Source organism: Amia ocellicauda, chromosome 5, assembly GCF_036373705.1.
Source record: "Amia ocellicauda isolate fAmiCal2 chromosome 5, fAmiCal2.hap1, whole genome shotgun sequence".
NCBI classification, from domain to species: Eukaryota; Metazoa; Chordata; class Actinopteri; order Amiiformes; family Amiidae; genus Amia; species Amia ocellicauda.
This window is the reverse complement of record NC_089854.1, coordinates 51442974-51470475: the sequence shown is the minus strand read 5'-3', so window position 1 is coordinate 51470475 and position 27502 is coordinate 51442974. Positions and strand designations below refer to the sequence as shown.

Sequence of the window (27502 nt, the reverse complement as noted above, 5' to 3'; positions counted from 1 at the left end):
TATTAAATGAAAATTTTATTGTAACACTCTGTGTCAAAAATAAATCTACTGTACGGCACTGAATTTAGCATGGTCACAGCTGCCACGAGACAAGAAATAGGAGTAAGCATGGGAAGCTGGAGATGGTTTATAATGTGCCTCATAAACCGGATCTTAACCTAAATTATAATCCAACAGCTTTCTTAGAACGAACGGATAATTGGGGATATGCTGCATTCAGTCTTTAAAGCATGCATCGAGTTGTTCATTCACTGACCACAGGCTAAAATCAGACACTGAGATTAGGATACCTCCTGAGCACATATTTTATTCATTGCAGATTTGGAACTCGCAGAGGGGAAAACTGATCCGAACGTATGATGAGCACAGCGAACAGGTCAATCACTGCCAGTTTACCAACAAAAGCCGTAGAATCTTACTGGCTACCTGTTCAAATGATGGCTATTCCAAGGTAAGCATACACAACTGCTTTTAAATGCAACATTCCTGGAGTAGAAAAAGCTCAGTTTGTTAGATGGCCAATGGTTTTATTTAATTCTTTACCAACTAGAATATCAGGCCCAGTGTCGTCAAACTTACTGCATTAACTACCTAAGTTTCTATATGCAACTAAACACTCTTATGTTTTACCTACTCACGTTTAAGCTGTGGAACATCAATAAGACAGGGTCTCAGAACACAATGTTTGGACACATGGAATCTGTCAACCACTGCTGTTTTTCACCGGAGGATGATTATCTGGCTAGCTTCTCAAGTGATGGAACACTAAAGGTATGTTTACTTTATGTGAGAGTCACAATATAAAATAATTTCCATCATAATTTTTTTTGTGTCCTGTATTTCAGTCCTCCGGCACCATGCGGCTGATATAAGGCTCCTCTTAAATCATCACATTGTGGTACCGTAATCATCTCAATCAGTAATTTAATTACTACAGATAACATGTATTAGCACATAGGTTAACAGCTTCTATGTTAATTTCTTAATTGGTACTTCAATTTGTATATTTGATGGTGGTTCATGACCCAGATTGGTGTGTTGGTCTGAAAGGGGTTTTGGAGTAAAGTGTGGGAGGGTGTAATGACCTTTTGTCTGTTGCAGATTTGGGATGTATCATCAGGGAACGAATGGAAGTCCATTGACATTAAGAGTTACTTCCCCAGCCCCTCTGAGGATGTTGAAGAAGTGGACGTGATTGTGAAGTGTGGCGCCTGGTCTGCTGATGGCTCCCGGGTTATCGCTGCTGCGAGAAATACTGTTTTTGTGAGTTTTCCCCAGACATCCAACTCCACTCTGTTCAGTTCTCAGTAATGTAGACTTTTTGTGTGGGTTAGCAGTGAGAGTTTTGCAGTAGGCCTTCTTTGTTGATAATTTGGTTGATAATAAGTCTGCCATTGGCGCAGATGTCAAAATGATCACTGCTGCTTAGTCCCAGGCTGGGCTGAGGAAGAATGTGATTATCAGACCTTTGTTTGCGTGGTTCATGTCTAATTCCCCCATCTGCACCAGCAACCTGCCCCCTTCTTAAAGGTGACGAATGCACTCCTCAAACAAACACAGAACACTTTCAGCAAAGCACACATGGCTGTGTTAATTAATAATTTTTCATCCGAGATTACAAACAGCAAGCTGTCTCACACTTCTGTTTTTGTCATTTATTTATTCTCGCCAAAATCCCAGAGTTGAACAGCCATTCATTCTTTTTGTGAAACTCGCAGCTGGAGTGGGATCTGGGCATTAAAATATGTAAACTTGCTATATAAGCAGAATGGCTCCCCGAAGCCAATTGTAAGAGCGTTGATACCTAGCTTTAATTTGCGTCATTGGAAGTGCTACTAACATAGTACATTATTATGGTTCTCCCTTCCTTTCAGTGAAAGGGAACGTAGAATTTATTAGGAAGAACAAAAGGATTCATCTTCATCTTCTTTTCAATTTTTCCAGGTGTTTAATGTTGAAACCTCTAATCTGTTGTCAGAAATCAAAACCAGTCGGCACAGCACCATTCAGTCCTGTGACTTCTGTCCAACCGGCCAGTTAGTGGCCATTGCGTTGTCCCATTTTACTGTGGAGGTATGTAAACCTTTCTCCCCCCCCATTTATTTCCCCCTGTAAATCAAGCTTAAACTTAATATTTCTTAGGCATTCAGTGTAATTAACCAATATAAATGAAGGTTTTATTTCTCTCGTCTCTCTAGCTGTGGGAAATCGAGTCCAATAAGAAAGTGGCTGACTGCAGTGGGCATCTGAGCTGGGTGCACTGTGTGAGGTTCTCTCCAGACGGGTCTATATTACTCTCGTCCTCAGATGACCAGACTGTCAGGGTAAGCGGTGGGCGATTAGCAGTGATACCATGCTGCTAACACCACACCACTGAAACAAAACTTCATTCACAGAAATATATTTTCATTTCCACCATAGCTGTTTTTTTTTTGCATGTGCCTAAATTTGGACTCGCCAATTGTGTGAATGCATGTCGCCTCATCGCTATCAATACCACCACCTTCATGTGGGTATGGTGAGAAATTAACTTATAGGATAAGATGTTTCTTCATCTTCTTCTTTTTTAAAAATCGTTCCAGCTCTGTAACTCATCTTTAACTCTAGCACATGATGCCTCTTTTCTTTCCCCTGTCACATTCTCCTAATTTCAGAGCAAAACGTCATACAGATTTATGGGGATTTGGAACCAGTAGCTTCTAATCTACCCACTCAGGGAACACAAGTGTTACCCTTTTTGCTTTTTAGGGACATGTTTTTAATCGTGAAGACGCCTGCAATGTGCCTTCATTCAGACAGATGGTCCGAACTTGAAACTGACACTCAACAGTATATATTCCAAATGTGTTTATAAAGCCATAAGGACTTGATAAATCCTATATTTCAATGCAGTCCCCTATGCAATTTCATTATTCATGTTCTGTGTGGTTATTTACGTAAAAGTTTCCATGTTTTGTTAAAGGTATAGGTATCCTCAAAATTTATTCATTTTCATAACTAAAAGTTCTCGTTCACACAGCTGTAGATGGAGAAAGCTAAATTTATTTAGACTGCACATTTTGTCATGCTTTTTGTCATTTCATACTTTGGAGGTAATAATGGCTAATTTACATAATTACATTTTCAAAGGTTTTTTTCCCAGCGAGTTTTTCAGATCAGTGATATGTAAATTAGAAAGAGACCAAAACTAGCACCAAAACTGAATGCGAGACAATTTTATGTTTGTTTTATAAAAACTTTGATCTTTCCTTTGTTTTCCTTTTCTTGACATCTTGTTGCCCAATTAAAGTCTTGGTAACCTCTTCATAAGCACCGTTTCCTTTCTTGCCAGCTTTGGGAAACAAAGAAAGTACACAAGTCGTCTTCTGTGTGTTTGAAGCGAGACTCTGATGTGCTTTTTGATCAGGACGAAATCACTGTTTTGGCTGCAGACAACAGAAACCATTTACAGGTACAGCATATTTCTTTACAGTGAGGGAGTGTGGGGGAATTAAATATTATATTGATACTATAAGAACATTAATGTTTATTAATTCATTTAGAAAATAGGTTTCAAAGTGTGTTGTTATTCTTTTATGGTGTAAGTCAATGTTAACCTTTATGAAAATTAAATTATATTTTTGTGAGGCTTAAGGTGATGGTGATATTATTAGTTTGCATACTTATATTGAATATTAAGAATTGTTAGGAGAGACTCATTGTTTTGATATAATTGTGTACAACCTGGTTTTTTGTATTTAATTTTTTACTGCAGGTAGATTTAATTTACTCTTTCTACTTCGGTACAATGTGGCCACCGTGCTGTATGTATGCTTATGGACATATTGTTTCTTGTCATTTTGTTTTCTTGGTCAGTTGAGAAATGGTAGGACAGGACAAGTGATTTATCAGTCAGAGGAACAGGAGTCTCGCATTCGTTGCTCCTGTCTCTGTAAAGACCCTCTGGTTGCAGCTCTGGGCAGAAGGGATGGAACTGTGAAGGTACGGATACCCCATCATGAACCTTGTCCATATAGGGCACTTGTGTAACATTTTAAATTCAGATTTCAAAGAGCAGAAATCTCTTGTCACTGTGCTCTGGTCTTCAGGAGGAAAAAATGTCACAAAAATTGTGCTCTGGTCTAATAATGAGTTTTGCCAAGTGAGACCCCCAGTTCATCACATTGTTTGATATGTTCTTCAAGGTGCAGTCTGCTCTATTTTGAAAAAAGGCTACACTCATCTGCATACCTCATCCCAAGAGTATTCTTCGTGGTAATGTAATTAAATGTAGAAAATGTGATTCCCTTGATAAGATCTACACTGTGCATTTAGGAGCAAAATTAATTGTGCACACTGTAAGGACAGTCAGGAAAAAACGTGAGGGATTCAGATATTCATTATAACTCTGCATTGACAAGACCATGTGTTTTTTTTAAAGCAGCTATTTTCCCTGTGGGAACTGTTAAAAAAAAAGACTACAGCAAGGAGCTCACTGAATTTGACATTAAGTTTCTTGTATTTAGTCCCAAGCATGCTCTAAATTTGAGAAATCAATTAATGATTTCAAATCAATTAATGAAGCCTTTCATCATGACTGGACACCTGCCCCTGGAGTAAGTAGAACATTTCCAATTAAAATAATATGAGTGTAATTCTTTTTTCATTATTAAAGCCAAAAAGTGACATGAAAGATCATGTAGACTTATTTAACATGTTTGGAAAAAGGAAAAAATAATAAATAAATAAATATATATATATATACACTCACCTAAAGGATTATTAGGAACACCATACTAATACTGTGTTTGACCCCCTTTCGCCTTCAGAACTGCCTTAATTCTACGTGGCATTGATTCAACAAGGTGCTGAAAGCATTCTTTAGAAATGTTGGCCCATATTGATAGGATAGCATCTTGCAGTTGATGGAGATTTGTGGGATGCACATCCAGGGCACGAAGCTCCCGTTCCACCACATCCCAAAGATGCTCTATTGGGTTGAGATCTGGTGACTGTGGGGGCCAGTTTAGTACATTGAACTCATTGTCATGTTCAAGAAACCAATTTGAAATGATTCGACCTTTGTGACATGGTGCATTATCCTGCTGGAAGTAGCCATCAGAGGATGGGTACATGGTGGTCATAAAGGGATGGACATGGTCAGAAACAATGCTCAGGTAGGCCGTGGCATTTAAACGATGCCCAATTGGCACTAAGGGGCCTAAAGTGTGCCAAGAAAACATCCCCCACACCATTACACCACCACCACCAGCCTGCACAGTGGTAACAAGGCATGATGGATCCATGTTCTCATTCTGTTTACGCCAAATTCTGACTCTACCATCTGAATGTCTCAACAGAAATCGAGACTCATCAGACCAGGCAACATTTTTCCAGTCTTCAACTGTCCAATTTTGTTGAGCTTGTGCAAATTGTAGCTTCTTTTTCCTATTTGTAGTGGAGATGAGTGGTACCCGGTCTTCTGCTGTTGTAGCCCATCCGCCTCAAGGTTGTATGCGTTGTGGCTTCACAAATGCTTTGCTGCATACCTCGGTTGTAACGAGTTGTTATTTCAGTCAAAGTTGCTCTTCTATCAGCTTGAAACAGTCGGCCCATTCTCCTCTGACCTCTAGCATCAACAAGGCATTTTCGCCCACAGGACTGCCGCATACTGGATGTTTTTCCCTTTTCACACCATTCTTTGTAAACCCTAGAAATGGTTGTGCGTGAAAATCCCAGTAACTGAGCAGATTGTGAAATACTCAGACCGGCCCGTCTGGCACCAACAAGCATGCCACGCTCAAAATTGCTTAAATCACCTTTCTTTCCCATTCAGACATTCAGTTTGGAGTTCAGGAGATTGTCTTGACCAGGACCACACCCCTAAATGCATTGAAGCAACTGTCATGTGATTGGTTGGTTAGATAATTGCATTAATGAGAAATTGAACAGGTGTTCCTAATAATCCTTTAGGTGAGTGTGTGTGTGTGTATATATATATATATATATATATATATATATATAAACAAAAAACAAAATGTGTTTGACATTTATGATTAATAAAACTATATTCAGATAGAATAATCCTTGACTTGGCTTCCATTTTAAAGAAAGAACACTTCTATTTTAAAGAAAATTTAAGAGGTTCAGGACATGAATATTTATAAACATCTCTGGTTTTGGGGGAAAGGAAAGCAGGAGACATATTACATTTGTATCAGCTGTAAATCTTTATATAAAAACACATTCCTTTGTTTTTTTCTTAATTTCAGATTTTTTAATCACAGTTGGTCAATTCAAGTTTATCATGCATTGTCACAGTTTGAAATGGACTGTGGGTAAAATGTCTCATTGTGCTTAAAATATTTTAGTGTCACATCAAATAATTAGCTAACAGTTTGTATAATAGGCCGTGGTGAAATTTGTTGACATTTCATTCTCCAGTCGGCTTCCCTGTTCGTTTTTGTCTTTGCCCTGAGTGTACATGTTTCGAAACATGTCAACGTTATTGGTTTATTTAATATGTGGATGATTTCTTTTCTTTCCAACATTCCACTTCTTGGTGCTGGGCTTGAGAAGACGGTAACTCCTTTAAAGCACATATGAAATAAGATGGCCACAAGAGGAACATGGCCATGACCACAGGGGGCACAGTGCATTGGTGGAAACAAAACTGCAAACACGCCAATGAAATTGAAATTGACTAATTTCAAGCTCCGTCTTAAATCTGATAGCCTGTCTCAGTCATGGAAGTAGCTTCTTCCCTTCAGTTTCCCCATTTCATTTTTCAAAATACTTGCACCATTCCTACACCTGACTGAAGGATGCCATAGACAGATGAGTGTCAAGTGATCTCTTTGCTCAGATGCAGCCTCTTTTCATGCTCTGAGCCTCACTGACAGATACTGTCTAGTGGCTGAAGGCTGATGGACTGAGCTGTGGCTGCACCATTCCCTATAGCCTTTTTCCAGCTGTCATGAGGATGTCCCAGGCGGGCCAGCCACTTCTCCCTGCACATTCCCTTGGAAGAACAGGTGCCACTTTTACAATTACCCACAAGTCCCTGAGCAAGACTACCCTTGTCCCCCTCAGATTCTGGATTGAAATTTCAGTAATGGAAGTATTGAACCTCTAGGGTTTTAAATGTCTCCCCACATCCTCAAAGAACCAGGTCTCCACAAAGGATATTTTCATATTCAGTCCACTCATTTGGCTTTCATTTATGTATTTTTTAATTTATTTTTAATTTATTTATTTCAATTGCTCTGACCAATTGTCAGTTTTAATTGAGAATTTTGTTTTTCGAATGTTACTTGTGATTCATTAGGCCACAGCATATTGTGAAAAACTGATGGTAGGATAGAGGTGGAAGTGTTCAGCAATAGATTTTGCTGATAGTAATTTGGTAATTATGCCACTTGTTCTTTGCTGAATAAACGTTACAACTGCATGGAAGCAGTAATGCATTTATCTTTAATGCATAACTTAGTTTTTCTACACATTTTCAGTAACCCACCATCTCTACATCTAATGTTAATGTTTTTTTTATTTTTATAAGCTTAATGTGTTGTTGAGCAAAACTGCTTTTGGTCTGATATGTTTTGTATGCAATACTATGTGGACAGAGAAGTGGCTAATGCATTTAAGCTATTCATGCAAACATGCATTACTCACTATGATGTAAAAACCCTGTAAAATGGACTTCATTGTTGAGTTTTTGTGAGCAGTCTAGACTGCTGTTTCAAAACCTCAGTAAACACATTACTCTGAAAAACACAGGACAGAAAAAAATTGCTTCCTGAGGCTATGAGCTTTAAGTCTTACACACTCTTGTACAGAAGAGATTTAGAAATGAATAGCATGAGCAAATGCAATTATAGTATTTTTGTGTGTGTGTATTCCGATAAAGGAAACTCTGAAAAGAAGTGAAATCTTTTAAGGTTCAAAAAGCTTGTGTACCACACAGGGTAGATCTTCTGGTTTTCATCTTGTGTGAAGGGTAAATATATATTGAAGTAAAATCCCATGCACAGTGTTTCTCACTTTCAGCTCTCACTCCAGAGACATCTGAAGTCTAGCACCTGCACACGTTTTGTGTTCGCTCTTCCATTCCATTGGCTTCTCAGGGGCGTTCATTGACTTGATTGTATTTATTTGCAGGGTTTGTTTTCAGAAAGAGTGTTTGTTTATTCATGTACCTTTATTTCTATATATGTATGGGTTTGTGTGTGTGTGTGTATATATATATATATATATATATATATACACACCGATCAGCCATAACATTATGATCACTGACAGGTGAAGTGAATAACAATGATAATCTCGTTATCATGGCACCTGTCAGTGGGTGGGATATATTAGGCAGCAAGTGAACATTTTGTCCTCAAAGTTGATGTGTTAGAAACAGGAAAAATGACCAAGCGTAAGGATCTGAGTGACTTTGACAAGGGCCGAATTGTGATGGCTAGACGACCGGGTCAGAGCATCTCCAAAACTGCAGCTCTTGTGGGGTGTTCCCATCTATCAAAAGTGGTCCAAGGCTCATTGATTCACGTGGGGAGTGAAGGCCGGCCCGTGTGGTCCGATCAAACAGACGAGCTAATGTAGCTCAAATCTCTGAAAAAGTTAATGCTGGTTCTGATAGAAAGGTGTCAGAACACACAGTGCATCACAGTTTGTTGCGTATGGGGCTGCGTAGCCGCAGACCAGTCAGGGTGCCCAGTCTGACCCCTGTCCACTGCCGAAAGCGCCTACAATGGGCACGTGAGAATCAGAACTGGACCACGGAGCAATGGAAGAAGGTGGCCTGGTCTGATGAATCACGAGTTCAAGGTGTTGACTTGCCCTCCAAATTCCCCAGATCTCAATCCAATCGAGCATCTGTGGGATGTGCTGGACAAACAAGTCTGATCCATGGAGGCCCCACCTCACAACTTACAGGACTTAAAGGATCTGTTGCTAACGTCTTGGTGCCAGATACCACAGCACACCTTCAGAGGTCTAGTGGAGTCCATGCCTCGACGGGTCAGGGCTGTTTTGGCGGCAAAAGGGGAACCTACACAATATTAGGCAGGTGGTCATAATGTTATGGGCTGATCGGTGTATATATATGTATACACACATACATACTTATATATTTATATACATAAATGTATGTATACCTTTTTTGTTTTGGGTATCTTGTTGTTGATTTTTTGATGTACAAACAGTATTTCATGGTTGTTTTTATCCCAGGATGTTTATCTAAATAATAATAGTAATTCAAAGAGAAGATTCTGGGTGATGGCAGTAAGCGATTCTGTTATTCTCTATATATTTTGTTGTAGGCAGGTGTGATGTCTCCAAAGCAGGTACTAAGGAGCATTGGCTGGTGGACTCTACAGCTGCTGACAATCCAGCAGAGCTTTCTAATGGCTCTAGGACTAGCAAATGGCACAGTAAAGGTGTGAGCAGAGCTCCTGCATCTCGCAGCGCAAGCGCTGAGCTTCTGTAGTGATGTGTGTTCATGTCCTGTCCATTGCACATGTACAGTACTAATGTAGCAGATAGGAAGAATTGTTAGAGCAGCTTTTATTGTACTAATTGCCTGTAAAGGCATTTATCTGTCCTTTTATTCTGAAACATTGAATGGTTTTCATAAATGGGGTGGGGGATAGTCAAATATTATCCCAAATGTAAGTGTAATGTGGAAAAACATTGCATTCTTTGTGAAAGGAAAACTGGAACATCACACAAGAGTTTCATTTATTTTCATCAGTTTATGTTTATATCTGTTTAAACAATCTTCCATTAATTTATTCACAATATTGGATAATAGATATTAGATTTGTCGTTTTAAAAGTGTCTGGAAATTTGGCAACAACATTCTCTGTCCTTATTGTTTTCTGCCCAATATACTTTGCTTCTTGAAGTTTTATATAATTTCAGAAAGTCTAGGCCTCTCACTGTAGGGATCTAGATTATTGCTTTGAAGTAAAGCTAGACAGTGGCAAGAACTGAATTTTCTTTTTATCTGTGGAAATTCGGAGTAAGAACTCATTCCTTTCGATGTTTACAGCCATAGTTTTGTTTTGTATGTTTATTGTATGTTCACCCTATTATCAATGTCTGTTTAATCTTTCTCCTTGTTTGAAACCGGAAATAATACATTTTTGGCATTGTCTATAACATGCATCCCAAAACAGAAAACTGATTCATTCAGGAGATAATTATAACTGCAGCAGTTTGCCCAGGGTCCTAAAATGTCGACTTTCTCTTTTTTTATTATTTTTTATTATTCTATGGAGTCCAGGACATATTAGCACCCAAAGCACTCAGTGTTTCTGTGATGTGCCCTCACTTCAAATAATAATGTACATCTTCTTAGCTTAAAGCGGTTTTCTTTCCTGTGGAGAATTTCTCGATCCTGGTTCTGTTATTTTGTTTTCAGATATAAACAAAAAATGGGACTATCTGGTGTGTGTAAATCTAACACCAAAATAAAGAAATTAATACCCTTCTGTACCAAAGACAAATTTCTTCTTCCAATTTTCCTATACACGATATTCCGGTATACTCGCCAGTTTTTTTTTTTTTTATATAGTTATTTATTTAATACTATTGTATCTTTCCTCACCTTATAACATTTTCCATGATCCCCCTATAGAGAAGTAAAGGTTAATCGAGACTTACAGTAAGTACTAAACTGAACTGGAAACATTATACAATTTCGGATTACCTTTTTGAAGCTGGGAAAACATTATAGGAGTCTTTTAAAGAATGAGCTGCATATTATGTTATTTATTTAGTATTCTTTTTAACTATTTAATCTTTTAACATTTAGTAATATATACTATATAAAGAGAGTGATTTCTATTCTGTTTTGCTGAGACTGTCACAGAGATGCATGCTAAGCTGTCAAAGCAAATTTAGTGTCAATGTTGGAGTGCTTCCATCACCTGAAATCAGAATTATTTCTTGTTTGATTATCCTTATCGCTCTGAGCACAGTTCCCACCAATTCCATTATCTCTCAACCTGTGTGCCCTTTCGCCCAGGTGGCTTTCATGCCTTCTTTCCTGCTGTTCTCTTCATGTTTTGGAACCACTTTTACATTTATCTAGTAGACTTCTTCTGTGAACATGTGAGGGGAAAAAAATGGTCCTTGTATACTTGAATGTAACATATATATAACCCATTATGTTCCTCCTATAAAATGGTGTGGTCCAGACCAAGACACCCCCATTTCTTCTGTACAGTAATATGCAGAAAATATAGTGATTTTCTTTTTAGATGCAATGTCCTGTAACAATCAGGGGGACCAAATAAACCATGTGGGATCTGTCCATATTTAATGCTTGTATGTATTGGGCATTTTAAATCCTAATATTATAGGTCTATCTTGTACCTTAGCTGTACGTTTTGGCTTATATGTGTCTGTTTTCTTCAGGTCGTGGAGATTCCTAATGGCAATATTATAAGCACACTAACGGGACACTCCAATTCCGTGCTGCATTGTCAGTTTACTGCTGATGGACAAACTCTCATCACGTGTTCAGAGGACACAACAATTAGGGTGCGTACCTTCTTTAGGTGCTCAAAGGAAGAGCGTTACCTAATTTACTGTAACATAAACCTAACTTGTTCCACAGTTGTGTAACTTTGAAAATGTGTATTATTTATACATTTAGTGTTGACGAACTAACCTATTTTTGCAAATGCCACCGAGCTGAATAGAATCGGATCAATCGGGATAAACACTTGCTTGTTTGCCTTTTATAACATATTTTGAAAGAGTAAAAAGCATTGTGATAAAGATCTGTGCATATTTTATTTTTGTTATCTTTCATGTCTTAATCGACAGCCATTTGATTCAGTTTATAGGAAAACAAATACTAAAATGTATCTTGTTTAATTTGACTTACCCCCCCTTAGGTGTGGAACTGGAGGTCTTCTGGATGCAAGGTTCTGCAAGGCCACACAGAGCAGGTGAAGAGATTCATCCTGCTAGAAGATTCAAGACTCTTATCGTGGTCGTTCGACGGCACCGTCAAGGTAATCGCATGTATCCTGCTCATTGTGAAACCCACAATTCCCTCTGCCAGAACACTGCTATAACCCACATTCAGGCAAGGCAGGCAATTGTTTCAGAATCAATCCACAGCTAAGAGAGATGTCTGCGGTCACTCGGAGTTGAACAAACTCCAGATGATTTCTCCTTCCTAGTGAACCGCCAAGGGCTGTTTAGTGCTCGCTGGGAGAGTCCAGCACAGCAGCATAATAACGACTTAACCTGCCATCTTCTCAGTGCACAGCGATCAAGCATTGGTCTGAGAGTTGCACATATTGCAGAGCCTAGAAAAGACTTGAGCTGAAGAGTGGCAAGCAATAGCACTCCTCAAATGCTATGCACAGTATTGGTATTTTATAGCATTGATACCTTAAATGGCGGGGTTAAAGGACTGAATATTCAGTGATGCTTTCATGGTCTTTCCCTGCAGGCTACTTTTGTGAATTGTACAGTTAAAAATGAAATTCTTGGAAAATGCCCTGTTTTGCCAGAATAAAACCCCCCAAAAACATCAAAAATCTTTGCATTTATGTGCCATTGCTGACATTCCTGAAGGGTATTGTAGCATTGGACGAGGGCCCCCAAAGGAGGGAGGGTGAAAGCTGGCTTGGTACATTTAAAAAAAAAAAAAGTTTTATAAAGTTTAATTTTTTTTTAAAGGGAGACAAATCCTTTCATTAAATCCTTTGAGTTTTAAACGGTATTAGAAAAGGGCCCTTCTCATGAATTGACTCCAGTCCTTCTAAAGTTGACTTAAAATGAAATACGGGGAAATTTGTTTATATGTTAATGCGATTTTAAAATTAACAAGTGATGGCCCGTATTGTCTTAAATTCAAATTCAGATTTGATGGGAGGTATTTCCTGATAAGGGTTTTTGTACTGTCTCCGTCTATTCCTTATCTTCTTTTGTGGAATGAGCAGTCAACCTTGTTGTTTGAATTTGGAAATGTTAACCTTAATAAAGTGTTTAGCATTATCTCTGTAACGCACAATAAGGCAGAAATAATGAGTTAATTTAATTAGCTTTAGATGGCGCAGTGTTTGTGATTGACCGAGCAACTCCACTGTTGCTGACATATTGCATAACTGATTTCTACAAATTAAAGATTTCCCATTGTATAAAATGTGACTCGTACTGTCAAGTCTTTGACATGCTATGCGTTTGTTTGTCAAAAATATAACTGGAAATGTTTGAAATTCATCATAGCAAATCTCCCACTGTATATTAAATAACATCCTTGAAGTCATATATTTTGTAGATCAGTTGCATACTTGTCAACATGAAATGAGGAGGGAAGATTGAAATGCTGAAATTGAATGTCTGGAAATGTCACATTTTGAATAGATAAAAAATCCTTTACTCCCTAATGGAAAGTGACTTACATCTGTGAGGCCTAATGCCCATAGTATTTACATAAAACAGATGTAAAAGGAGTGAAACCATGTAATGACATACTGTTATAATTCTAATGAAAATATACTTTTAAATGGAAGCCACATGACACCAGTTTGTAAATATAAACTTCTATTCATGTTTTCAAGCATGCATGCCATTTATAAATTGTACACCGACAACACCTTGTCACTGTAAGAGGGATAAACTTCTCTGTGAAGTTAGAGGAAATTGAACCAAACCAGATGTGGCAGGTGTGCATCAATTGTTAATGCAGAGCAACACTGCGAGTAAGGAAAGGTGGGATAGGTAATCGAGCCCTAAATCTCAAATCTGAAAGCACTCAAACAGTACCGAATGCAAAGAGAATAGATAAGTGGCAGTACAGGAAGCAGGGAGGAGGCCTGGAAACTCACTGGACTACCTTACACAGATCAAAGGGGATGAAAGTACCCTGCCGTACAGAAATGGGAGTGGGATTAAAGGGAAAAACTGGACCATATTGCTGGAATAGGGTGGTGAAAGCATCTGCCTGATAGATAAAAGTGGGGTTTGTAGTTTGAAATTAGGTTGAATATGCAAGGAATCATGAGAAATATTTAAAACTGATATATAGCTCTCTCTTTACTGTTTTTGATTTCTCTTGCTCTTCCAGTCATTTTAGATATAAGGTGTCATGTATTTTCAGAAAATAATAGAGCAGGCCATACAGCAGGAATAAAACTTAAAAACAAGAAAATAAATCTCACTTCATACATTTTAGGAATACTATGGTTGCTTGCATTATGAATGTTCCTCGTTGATGTTCATGAAGATATACATAAATATATTTTAAATCTTTTAGTGAAATTCATATTTTTGTTCCCCTTAGGCAAGAATTAAGCAAAGTTTTATCTGTGTCTCAGGTGTGGAGTGTAATCACCAGTGAGCTTATCCAGGATATCACCTGTCACAAAGGGGCAATTTTGTCTTGTGATGTCTCCCCCGATGGAAGGAAGTTTGCATCTGCCTCTGCTGACAAAAGTGCTAAGGTATGTAGAGTTATTTGGGTTTGCCAAGTAATATGCATTTACACTATGTCTGTAAACTAAGGTGCTGTGGAAAAGCCATGTTCACACACATGATGTGAATCCCTTGATCTTTTTCACCCATTTATACACCAGGTAATATATTGGGTTACCTGACCACTGTGACAGTTCAAAGCCATTATTGCAGTATGCAGATGGGATTCAGATTAAGTGGGGTGGGATGGTTTCAGATGGTGGGGAAGGAGATCAGAGGAAGAAATGTGGTCATTTGAAAAGGGAGCTCAGGAGGAGGCAGGAAAGATGCTGTCCTCTAGATGTTCCAAATTTTCTAATTTGAAGAAATGGCATCTTGCAGCTCACTGTACAGCCTCTGAGTTATTTCCAGCAAAACAAAACTCTTTAACTAATTTAATCTCATCCTGCACACTTAGCTTAAACCTTTGACGGCTGCTCTGATGATTTATATGTACTGATGTAGTCTCAAACTGTGGCATCTTTGCTGTTTTTATCTAGGCTGAATCAATTTTCCCCAAACTATGTTATGTTTTTCCTGATTTGTTAATGTTGCCTGTTAAAATGACACAAACCAAAAAAGAAAACCCTCTCAAATTTGAAAAGCTTGGTTATCACTTTTCTGGGTGTTTTAGTTTTCAAACTAATGGAGCACGTTTGTACACAAGACAAATGTGAATAGCTGCACACTGATAAATTGCTTCAAAGCAAATGTACCACCACAAGTTCTTTTTCAAAGGTGGCTTAACCGTTTTGTGTTGCAGTCTCAAAAATGCGCCCCTATTCTGATTGGTTACATCAGTTAGCTAACACACAGCGTCGACAACGCAAGGACGTGACGTGTCATTTGCTGGAAATCATTTTCCTGCTCCATTCACACAGACATGGTTCTGGACAATTGTGGCCAATTACACTAGAACCCTTTCCGGCAACAAAATGTCACCACATTGCCTGCAATTGTTTCAGTGTGAATGGGGTTATAGACTTGTTTGAAAACCCACCAGTAACTAAATATTTCTGAGAAGAATTGTATTGGCAATACAATTACTAAGTTGTAAAGTGTCGTGAGCCTTAAGTGTCTGTGACCTGTGAAAGAAGTATGAGGCAATGCAATTCACTTCCTGGGTACAGTAGTGCTTATCAAGCAGTGCTGGTGTAAGAGTCCATAAAAAAGAAACAAATGGAAATAATTTGTTATCAACCCGGTGGAAGCAAAAGTGTGGTGTATGGAAAGTCCTGTCTCGATATTATCCATGTTGTATTGTGTGAAAATGCATGCTCTGCTCCAGGTGAAACTGAAAGATATACATCAGATTGTACAGTACTTATATTACTTATATGTGGCTTGGTTGTTAATGTATCAGCGCATACTTGGGCCGTTATTGTCGATCTATTAGAGACAGGAAAGCGGCAGTTAATTAATGAACTGCATTCAATAAAATAATAATGCAAAAATCTATCCATGCACAACGCTTAGCAAGCACAAAGCAATTGAAGAGCAGTTAATGAATCCATTTGCGAGATTTCCATTAAAAAGAGGCTTGCTCAGCTGCAATGCAGTGCGACACTCTGCTTTCTTCTCAGGCAGCTGTGTTGGACGTGAAAGTCAATTTGGTGCCTTCAGCTGGATGCCATTTCAGCATTTAGTTGAATTCTATTGAAATATGGAGTTATTGATTTTAGAGAAAAAACAACAAATTTAAGTTGCAACATTTAAAAGTGTGGAGTCTTTACATTGAACAGACCACTTGTAAGACAATGAACTAAAAAACAAAACTTTTCCAGTACCCTGTAATGAATTGACTTAGGCTGACTTTGAATTGTATGTGCGACGGTGAGGTTCATGGTTGGATTGGCCTGGAATTGCTGTTGATATAATGGCTTACTTAGTCAAATTTACTTTGCAGTAATAAGAATACAATTTAGTGCAAATGACACTCAGCAGGTTTTTTTGGTCTTTAATGTGTGGTATGTGGTCCTGCTTCTGCATGGTATTTACGCTTCTCTGACAGCAATGTAGACTAGCAAACCGAATGCTAACCTACCAAAAAAAGTATTCGATTAAGAGGAATTACCAAACAACATTGCAGCAAGCATTTAGTTCTGCTCAACCCAGTAACCACAGATTCTCCGAAGGGGCGAGCTTTAGTATTGTATAAGAGCAGGGAAATCTAAGCTTTGCTTGTCAGAGTGGGGATTAGCTGCACATCACTTTTGTGTGCTGTGTGAAAGTCTGAGAAGTGTCTCTTTACATGTCAGAAATCTGTACAATGACAAAGCCTGACTTTCCCGATTGTTATTTTCATAAACATTTGCAGTATGTGAATACAAATCTCTTTGGTGTGGTATAGTTTTTTCCTCAAACAAATGAACAAGTATAATATATAAAACAATACATATAACACAAAATAAATAAGTTCACATCATAATAAATACTTATATTGTGTAGGGGTCGGGGGGCATTCTGGACAAAGGACAGATTAAATGTGAAAAAAATCGGTATTTTTAAAATTTATGTAACTACTATATTTACTAGCAAATGTACATAATTTGAAAAATGTTCAATCCCAGACAGTTCCCCCCTCAAAACAGCTAGTGCACAAATCTGCTGAGCAATGGATAATAAATCTGAGCGTCTCAGCTCTGTGGGACACCTCACACTGCTTAAGATCACTCAAGGGCTGATTGAAGCTGCTTTGTTGCTCACTGCTACGTTTAGACTTTGAGAGGATATGGTAGAACATCGTCCAAGAGGTCTTGTCTGGATGAAGTCATAATATGGCAAATTAACAGATTAATTTAATTATGCATTGTGTTAAATACTTCTTATCTCGTTGACAGACTGGCTATGTGGAAGAGCCGTGCTCCTTTTGTATTTCTGTAATCCCAATGCAAAGATGCCTTTTAGACTTGGAATTGTAACACATCAGTTCTAGCATTGTTTCCTAAAGTACCAACGTATCACAGGTGCTTTTGAAGCAGATTTGTGTAACACTGTGAAAAAGCACAATACCTTTGACGAAATACAAGTCTTGTGAAATTATAATTATTGTAGGGTCAACCAGTAGTGAGTCAATGGAATATATGTTGTTGATGAAGAACCATTATGGATTGGTAATGTGGCATCGTCCTTCTGTCCCTCTCTTACTTTCACAGATCTGGACCTTTGATTCTTTTGATGTGCTCCACGTACTTAGCGGACACGAGGCCTGTGTCAGAAGCTGCCGTTTCTCTTGGGATAACAAGTGCCTGGCGACTGGAGACGACAATGGAGAAATTAAGGTAAAGTTCTGTGCTGAGAAATTGAGATGCTGTTTGTATTGACCGTGGGGCATAGGATCGATCACTGCTGTGTGGCTCCTGCTGTTCAGACTGAAGCTGTTTTGTTTTTTTGGGGCCGGGGGGGGTGTTCTCTTAATAGCAGGTACATGAAAACTGCTTCATTCATAGCAAGGTTTCTGGAATGGGCATTTATTTTGCCCTAATTTAGCTGTATACCAGTGGTCTCCAACCCTGGTCCTGGAGAGCTCCTATCCAGAATGTTTTGCAGGTCACCCTTCTATCACCAATTTATAAACACCTGAAAGTATTTAATTTGGAACAATTAAGCAGGTGGTTTGGTAAATTCAGTCATTTAGAAACCATTGGAGAAATCATCAACCTTCAGATTTCAATAATTCCCTTTGCCGAGATGTTTAATTGATTAATAACTCCGATGTGTTTCCAGTATTTTGAAATTAGTGATTTAAAGTGACCTATAAGATTTATTGGATTGGGACTCTGGACTAGGGTTGGAGACCACTGCTGTACACAGACAAATAAGGCCTAAATGTCACCTGATGTTTTATGTTTGTGCATGTTTTAGATCTGGTGTGCAATAGATGGGACTCTTCTTCGAGTGTGCACCCAGGATTCAAAGGACTCTCTGGAATCCTACCATGGGGGGTGGGTCACTGATCTTCATTTCTCCCCTGATGGTTGCGCGCTGATCTCAACTGGGGGATACATTAAGGTATCTATATCTGGTTTGATTTGCTCTTTGTTAAAGTATTTCTGAGGAAGACTGGTTACCCAGAAGTATATGGGCCATGGTATTTTGCTTTGGAGTTTGTCTAAGTTTTTCTTGTGGTGGTTTTTGTTGCTGCTTCCATGATTCATGAGCGTTATTAATGTGAGATATGTTGATTTGTTGAATTGTTTTTCTTTGTCCTTTATAAATGTCACTAATACCAATATACACTCACCTAAAGGATTATTAGGAACACCTGTTCAATTTCTCATTAATGCAATTATCTAACCAACCAATCACATGGCAGTTGCTTCAATGCATTTAGGGATGTGGTCCTGGTCAAGACAATCTCCTGAACTCCAAACTGAATGTCTGAATGGGAAAGAAAGGTGATTTAAGCAATTTTGAGCGTGGCATGGTTGTTGGTGCCAGACGGGCCAGTCTGAGTATTTCACAATCTGCTCAGTTACTGGGATTTTCACGCACAACCATTTCTAGGGTTTACAAAGAATGGTGTGAAAAGGGAAAAACATCCAGTATGCGGCAGTCCTGTGGGCGAAAATGCCTTGTTGATGCTAGAGGTCACAGGAGAATGGGATGACTGATCCAAGCTGATAGAAGAGCAACTTTGACTGAAATAACCACTCGTTACAACCGAGGTATGCAGCAAAGCATTTGTGAAGCCACAACACGTACAACCTTGAGGCGGATGGGCTACAACAACAGAAGACCCCACCGGGTACCACTCATCTCCACTACAAATAGGAAAAAGAGGCTACAATTTGCACAAGCTCACCAAAATTGGACAGTTGAAGACTGGAAAAATGTTGCCTGGTCTGATGAGTCTCGATTTCTGTTGAGACATTCAGATGGTAGAGTCAGAATTTGGCGTAAACAGAATGAGAACATGGATCCATCATGCCTTGTTACCACTGTGCAGGCTGGTGGTGGTGGTGTAATGGTGTGGGGGATGTTTTCTTGGCACACTTTAGGCCCCTTAGTGCCAATTGGGCATCGTTTAAATGCCACGGCCTACCTGAGCATTGTTTCTGACCATGTCCATCCCTTTATGACCACCATGTACCCATCCTCTGATGGCTACTTCCAGCAGGATAATGTACCATGTCACAAAGGTGGAATCATTTCAAATTGGTTTCTTGAACATGACAATGAGTTCACTGTACTAAACTGGCCCCCACAGTCACCAGATCTCAACCCAATAGAGCATCTTTGGGATGTGGTGGAACGGGAGCTTCGTGCCCTGGATGTGCATCCCACAAATCTCCATCAACTGCAAGATGCTATCCTATCAATATGGGCCAACATTTCTAAAGAATGCTTTCAGCACCTGGTTGAATCAATGCCACGTAGAATTAAGGCAGTTCTGAAGGCGAAAGGGGGTCAAACACAGTATTAGTATGGTGTTCCTAATAATCCTTTAGGTGAGTGTATAATATATATAGTTCATTAAAAGCCATTATTTGTTAATAAACACATTAGAAATGTAATAGCTACTCACCATGTTACTAAGCATGCACCATCTCTCTCAAGAGTAATTTCCTTGTAAGGTGCACAACACCTTGTGTATGTGTGTATGCATGTGTGTATAGAACTGCATATTTGTATTTTTTCTATTAAGGATTAGAGAATAAGTCAAACCGATTGGTTAAACTGTACGCTCGTTTGAATCATGATGCTCATTCATAATGGATTTTGTGTTTAGATAAGGTTGTTTTACTACAGTTCTTGTTCATTAATCACCTAATTAGGCTTTGCATTAATGCTTCATGTGGTGCCTGTCATGCTTCCCAAAGCTCTGGAGCAGCCAAAAGCTGACATGATGTTCCCCCTTCATGCTGCTAGTGTCCTGCCACTGTCTTAATTAAGACTTTACTCCAGTCTTGCCTGGGATATGACCCTTCTGTGTAATCACATAAATAATCCGGAAAGGACAGAAACTGGTGGGTAACGGACTACCACGTCCCTCTTGGGAGCAATCAGTGTAATTGAAACAGTAGAAGCCAGCTCTGTAATGTATGGCCGCTAGCCTCAAAAAGGCTGTGCTCACTGAACACAATAGGAGGAACATTTTCTTGGGAATGCATAGGGACTTAGGGATCTACTGCTTTTGTGTGCTTCAGACAGGGTACATAAGTAGTTTCTAAGGCTTGTAATTTTTATCGATAGTCCTAGAGAGGCAATTCAATTTTTTCTCTCCTGGAATGCTTTATAAAACCTGGATTTCTGAACATCTTGAACCCAAGTTTCCATTGAAATCAGTAGTTTTTTCTGGCAAACCTAAGTACAAGATTTTGTAGTACAACAACTTAGTGGCACAGAAAGAGAATAATAGAGAATAATACAGTTTTTTTTAATGTGAAAATAACCGTTGAGTTCAATGTAAAGTAGCAGATATTAAACATAATTTGTATGCATAGCATAGAGGTGTTAAACTATAGAACAATCAGTTCTTGTAAACCTTGAGAAATATAAACGACTGTGCAGACATTTATGCACTGGGGGTGTCACAGAAGACATTACTTGCTGTCTCTAAGCTGACCAAAGAGAATTGTTGCTTGGAGACGAAAAATATATTTTCCAACCTGTGATAGACATTTTTGAGTTTCCAGGTATAGAACTGCTGTATTTTCTAAGCCTCATAAGTGTGAACAGTGTGATTGAAATGTTATATATATATGCAGGCCTGCACTGTATTAGATATATATCCAGGGGGAGGCCTAAACCTACAATTTATTGGCTTCTGTCAGTTTGTTAGGTATTTGTTCATAACGTCCTGCTCAAGAGCAGCAATATTTAATCACTGTGAGTTTATTATTATTTGACACCTATGGATTCCATTACTTTTTCATTTTAGTAGTGAACAACATGAACAATATCCTCTAAATAAATAACATTATATCCCATAAAACACTTAGAATTGTACTTTATTCTGAATCAGTGTAAATAAATGTATTTTGAGGAAATAAAGCACAGTGCTGAGACTTTAGAGGATTGTCAGAAGTAGGAGGGTGAACTTGCAGTTGCCAAGAGTGATGATAAAAAATTAAAATGTGTTAATTCTGTGATATTTGATTTGTGACCAATAGTAGTCCTGAGAATTCACCTCTCTCAAAATGGAAAAAAAAAGCTGATTTATCTTTCAATTTTCATGATTTTCTGTAGGGTAAGTAATATTCGTAGCTCACATACAAAGGGATGTGTTTCCTAAATTACATAAAACATATATATCTATATGTGTATATATATATATATATATATATATATATATATATATATATATATCTATATGTGTATATATGTATATATATATATATATGTGTATATATGTGTATATATATATATATGTATATATGTGTATGTATATATGTGTAGTCATTAAGTACTTAAGTGTTTTTGTTCCATGTTGTTAGACTATAGTGTTTATTTTTATTAATATTACATTTCCACTTTTCCGTATCAGTTTCAGAATGGTGATATGAGGCACACAATCCTGATGAGTTTAATTCCTCCCCCATATATTCCTTCTCCGATATCCTGTAAGGAGCAAATATGTGTTTTTTTTATATAAACTATTTTCAATATTACAATAAATATCTGTATTACAGATGATTTACATTTAAAATGCATATACAGAACAGGGGGTAAATTCACCATATGAAAAAATGAGGATCAAACATTCCTACCATCAATTAAAAAAATAGATTTGTACCTCATGGGATTACACCCCATGTTTTCTCCCTGTGCCTGTTTTACAGGTTGCAAGTCAATATTTCAAATGCTAATAGTTTATAACGTTAAGATCTTGTCAAACTGATTAATAAATATGTGTAGGTTAAATTGCCACTAATATTAATCAAAGCACCATTTTGCATTCTATAATGTGTCGGGTAAGAATTGCTGTTGTCTTCTTTGCATTACCTTGCATTAATTCATATTGCCATTCAGGGTGTAATGTATTGCTCCAATTGCATTGCAGCCTTTGTCATTACAAGCTGTCCATGTAACCTTCAGTTGTGAGAAGTGTAGTTCATACTGAACAGCAGATTGAATAGAGATTGCCCATACAAGCTCAACAGAGTGCAGAAATAGTGCAATCTGTTATGCAATGCTTTTCTTTAATATTCCCTGCCATGTCTCATAAATGCCTTTGTTAACTGAGGCAGCTCTGATCCATTTGGATAACTGGGCTATGAGGGATGCAACCTGGGGATTTTAGATTGATTTTAAAACCTAATTGATCTGACAATCTTTCAGAATATGGGATATTATGTTACAGCTTGTATATGTATTTAGATATATAGATGGAGATCTAGAGAGAGAGAGGGAGAGATACGCTATCTTTGTATATCCAGATCTATAGATCTAAACACATAAGCACTGTAATATAATTTCCCATACATTAAGATAGCAAAGGGTTGTTCACAAGAGCAAGAAGAACAGACCAGGAAGTTTGCTGCCAAGGCGATGTTTGAGGAGGATGAAAGGATGCGAAGCAATGAATGCTGGGAAACTAGTTAGCGCCATATTTATACATGGTGTGGGAGGGATCTGTGTCTGACCCCTCTCCCGCAATTACATTTACAACACCAGTTTGTGTATTGTTGTTTTTTTCTCTCCTCAAAACCTGCTTCGTTTTCTGTTAGGCCTAATTGATAGCTACTCACTAACAGCACATAATGACACATTCTGTATCAAAACTGAAGCATGCTTTTTCCAGAAGGGAACACCCTCCATATGTCCAATGAAGGCTTAAGTATAGTGTCTGTCACTTGCAATGCTATAATCTCTCAATTATATGCAAGTGTAGAGATTCTAGATCAGGCTGTATCCTGAGCTGCATGTTTTTTAACACTTCTGTTTTAAGAGCTGACAGTTCACACAGTTGCTATATCCCTTTGCAGTCCCCAAACAAAGATGATTTCAATTAACTAATTATTTGAGAAGTTGTCTTTTAAAAAACAATATTCTTCTAAAACCAACATTTAAACTGCTTGTTTAGGATTTAATATTTGTTTTCTATAATTTGGATTTCAATAATACATAAGAGGTATTAGTCAAAGTATTGCAGCCACAGAATGCTTCATTAAAACTGCCCCACTCACAGATTAACCATTTAAAGACGTCCATGGGAAAAGAATGACGTCACTAAAGCATAAATTCAAAGCCATCGGGGTATTGGGGGCAAAATTAGGTTTATTCATACAATATTATACAGCATTGTGTTTATGTCTGTTTGTGTGTATGAGTCCATTTGTGAAAAGTCACATGCTTCTGTACATTCACGCCTAACCTCCCTCACTTTTGTACAGAAAATTATTTATGAAAGCTTGTAAATTATAATTAAAACAAGCAGGTTTTTTGTTAGATTGCAGTACTGGATTTCCAAAGGTCATTCATCTCTTTCCAGTGACAGAAATATTAAATGACATTTTCTCCCTCCCCCCAAACAAACTATGGTTAGGTAATCAAATCATTTTGGTTTCTAATGTGTGCAATACTCTTCCAGTTCAACAGCAGTGGTTTTTAATTGAAAACCCCATGATGAGCCTGTGGGCATGTGGCAGCGGTCTCACCTGCTGTGCCACCCTGTGCACTGAACACAGAGAGCAGAGCAGAGTGGGCAGGCAGTCTTCAACAGCTGGTCTGCGGTCAGCTTCTGCACGCTACTTTCAAGCTGTGACCTCACAGTAGTAGGGTCTGTGCCAGTAGTCTCATGTAAAATATTGGATTTTGCGATGAACTTCCCATCAAAGCAGCGGCCCGTTTTTCTAATCATCTTACTTTCTATAAATACCACTCTTCATCCTTGCCTAGATGTTCACCATCATTTTGAAGAAGTTCTTAAAGTCACAAGCTGAGGAGTTTGCATGTTAAGGACCAAAGCAAGTCCATTCCCAGTGGTTCAATCAATTCTTAGAAGAACTCTGAAAGAGAGTTCCACAAAGAAATATTCATTTGAGAAGTTGAAACATGATTGAAACTGTCTACTTAGGTGGTTGTTTTTTTTTCTTAATTTTTGAATTAATTAATTGGTATTGAAAGCTTAGCATGGTGGAGAGGTAAGACCCATATTACATTGCATTATTTGTCATTTAACAGACACTCTTATCCAGGGTGACTTACATTTGTACAGCTGGGTATTTTACAGGAGCAATCTAAGTGAAGTACCTTGCTCAAGAATACAACAACACTGCCCCACCTGGGATTTGAACCCACAACCTTCCAGAGCCCTAACCACTACTCCACAGTGCACACATTATAAGTACCCCAGCAGCGTTACAATTATTTTTGTGGTGCAGTCGATGTTTAGAAGGTGCTTTTCATTTTTTTTTTGTTTTTTTTGTTAATTAACTTAATAAAATGAACACTGAACAGAATGTCATGCTCTGTAATATTTTTTAAGTATGCCATTAAAGCTGTACTGCAGACTTAAATAAAGGTTAGTTTCCTTTTTAGATTTGGATTAGTACCCCACTAATATGTTTAGCTTTATGTTATAAAAAAAAAACAAAAAACAAACAAAAAAAAACCTTCTACAAACAAGACTGTAGTGGCAAGTTAGAAATAACTGCATCTGACACTTACTCTCCGTGTTATTTTATAATGAAGGTCAGTGTAATTTCACCCAGGAGAGAAATTTCTCATCCTTCCCGGTAAATAAGAAAAACACATCAGCGTTTTTGTGATCCATCCACTGCAGCAGATTGTTACTACCATAATCTCTTCCAAAAAAACTCGGGTTCAGGTATTGCCTCAATGAAGCTCTAGAAACAGATATATTCCCTGTTTTCACAGTTGGAATCTAATCTGTTATGGTACTGGACATGAAATTAAAGTTTTGTCTGGAAAAAAAAAAAAAAATACGAAAAATGTAAGCGTCATGCTAATTATGGGCATCATGAAGCCTGTATATGACTGACATTTGGATGAAGTAATTCAATACGTTTCCTAAAAAGATAGTGAGTGAGAACTGAGAGATCATAATTGGCTAGTCAGACCACTTGGTAGATGCATACTTTTAAATAGGGATTGTAATGTAATTTTAAAATAATAATTTGACCTACAGCTGTCTTAAATTTTTATATTTTCGCTTTATTAATGTAGGGCTAATTTTGGAAGCATTCAAAATTTTCTTCAGGGCAGGTATCAACAGTTATTTAAATTGCATTACATTAATTAAATAATAAACTCACCTTGCTGCCTTTTAACTTCTCTGAAATGAATCTTTCTCAGGGTCTTATAGCATGCTGTACACATACACACACACACACACGTATGCATGTTTTGGAGCCCCACTGCATTGAAATTAGTACTCTTGCCATGGAGATGTGATGTGTATGTGACACTGTACCTAGGACACAGTAGAGCACATACAATCCCAGAAGGCCCGTGACCTTGTGGCCTTGTGTACTGTGCAGTGTGTGACGTAGATGCATCTAATAGGCCAGCATTCATAGTACAGGTGGGGAAATGTGGGATAACTGGATGATTCCACTGTGTTTGGTTGCTGCTCATTTTAATTAGACAGGGGTTCCATGCAGATGGTCACAATGAGTTGAGTCGGTGATCTATCGTTCAGCAGTGCTGCCGAGACATCTGTCTTCCTGCTCCCCAGTGATAAATGTTTCCTAGAGGTTGCTTGGAAGGTAGCCTGGGGCAAGCAGCTACTGATGGCATCAGAGTAACATCATACAGACCGTTCTACTATACCCAAGCAGCCAGCTTGAACGAGCTGATGTCACTGGTTCCTGCTGGAGGCTACCACTGAGCCAAGTGACGTGTCACTTCAAAAGCCTAATCTATCTGCTTTATTAAAAAATTATTCTGGTTGAGTGTAATGTGACATACATTGCTAATCTTGTGAAAAAGAAAAAAAAAAAAAAAAAAGCTCAGTGAAGCCTAAGGCTATGGACAGACAGGAAAGTGTGGATCTCTGAACATCATTTAAGCACAACCGAGCCTTTGTAGCATAGTAATCAAAGTAACTTGGCATTGTGATTGGATGCCATGTTTTTCTTTCGACAGTATTGCCCTTTTTAAGAAGATTGATTAGACACTGCCCTTGCACACAGCTTCACCCTATGTGGTTTCATATTTGAACTAAGCGGGGTGTTTCTGTTAAAAATGTAATCTATATTAGCTACAAAGACAACTGCAGGCTTGCGGACTCAGTAATTCTGAAACTCCAGCACTGCTCCATTTCCACATGGACCATTTCACTTGCTTTAGCCAGAATTGTTGAATAATACAAGTCATGCTTTGGTGGCAGAAATAATTCCAGCTCATCTGAACTTCTGTTGCTTACATCTGTGCTTTGCTTCAAGGATTACTTATCCCATCCACCATGACAACATGCTTTCTCTGAACCTTCTCATATTGATAATCTTCTCATATCATTCACCAAAAAAAAAAAAAAAACACCTCCACAGTAGCCCAGTATCCTTTACACCAGGACTGCATTTCTACTTCCACAGCACAATTTGTCACCTCATCCCCAGCCCTTAAGTGACATATGCGTTTTTTGTGAATTTGAAGCTGTTTCTTACCTTCTCCTAACCACACAGTAATCCTTTTACAGTCGGGATTCTTGCTATTATTAGAATCCTAGAGAGAACTAAACTTCAGAGTATTCATATAATCCTGTGCAGAAACCATTGGGGTTGTATTTAAAAAAAAAAAAAAAAAAAAAAAAGTTTTTAGAATTCATTAAGTTCTTAATGTGAATTTAATGGTCCTTCATTGAAGTGTTTCAGTTAGTCTTATGGCTTTAAAAAATATATATGTCAGGTTCAGAGATCACGAAGAATCAGTTGGGCCTTCCCTGAGAGGATTTTTTTGTTTTTTTGTTTTGTTTTCTGTTTTACATTTCCTTTAGTATTTCAAAAAATAAGAGACAGTAACACATCTAGTCTAGCAATTTGCACCAGTGTTTGTTTGGCAGCCATCTACATTTTTTTTGTAGATGGCTGGGGGGGGGGGATGTCACACTGATAAATGTTTGTAGACT

General features: G+C 38.1%; 1 protein-coding gene across 3 annotated transcripts in view; it reads left to right on the top strand.

Moving 5' to 3' along the window:
- The window catches only part of apaf1 (apoptotic peptidase activating factor 1), a 66984-nt gene that overhangs the window by 13535 nt on the left and 25947 nt on the right, over positions 1 to 27502 (top strand). For 2 of the 3 annotated variants that reach the window (XM_066705634.1, XM_066705636.1), the window contains 13 exons: positions 320 to 451; positions 646 to 771; positions 1102 to 1263; positions 1945 to 2073; positions 2199 to 2324; positions 3332 to 3451; positions 3856 to 3981; positions 9309 to 9425; positions 11410 to 11535; positions 11895 to 12014; positions 14331 to 14456; positions 17622 to 17747; positions 18331 to 18477. In XM_066705634.1, the coding sequence (XP_066561731.1) occupies positions 320 to 451; positions 646 to 771; positions 1102 to 1263; positions 1945 to 2073; positions 2199 to 2324; positions 3332 to 3451; positions 3856 to 3981; positions 9309 to 9425; positions 11410 to 11535; positions 11895 to 12014; positions 14331 to 14456; positions 17622 to 17747; positions 18331 to 18477 (1683 nt within the window). The remainder of the gene's footprint in view (positions 1 to 319; positions 452 to 645; positions 772 to 1101; positions 1264 to 1944; positions 2074 to 2198; positions 2325 to 3331; positions 3452 to 3855; positions 3982 to 9308; positions 9426 to 11409; positions 11536 to 11894; positions 12015 to 14330; positions 14457 to 17621; positions 17748 to 18330; positions 18478 to 27502) is intronic. The other variant, XM_066705637.1, reaches the window with a different exon arrangement.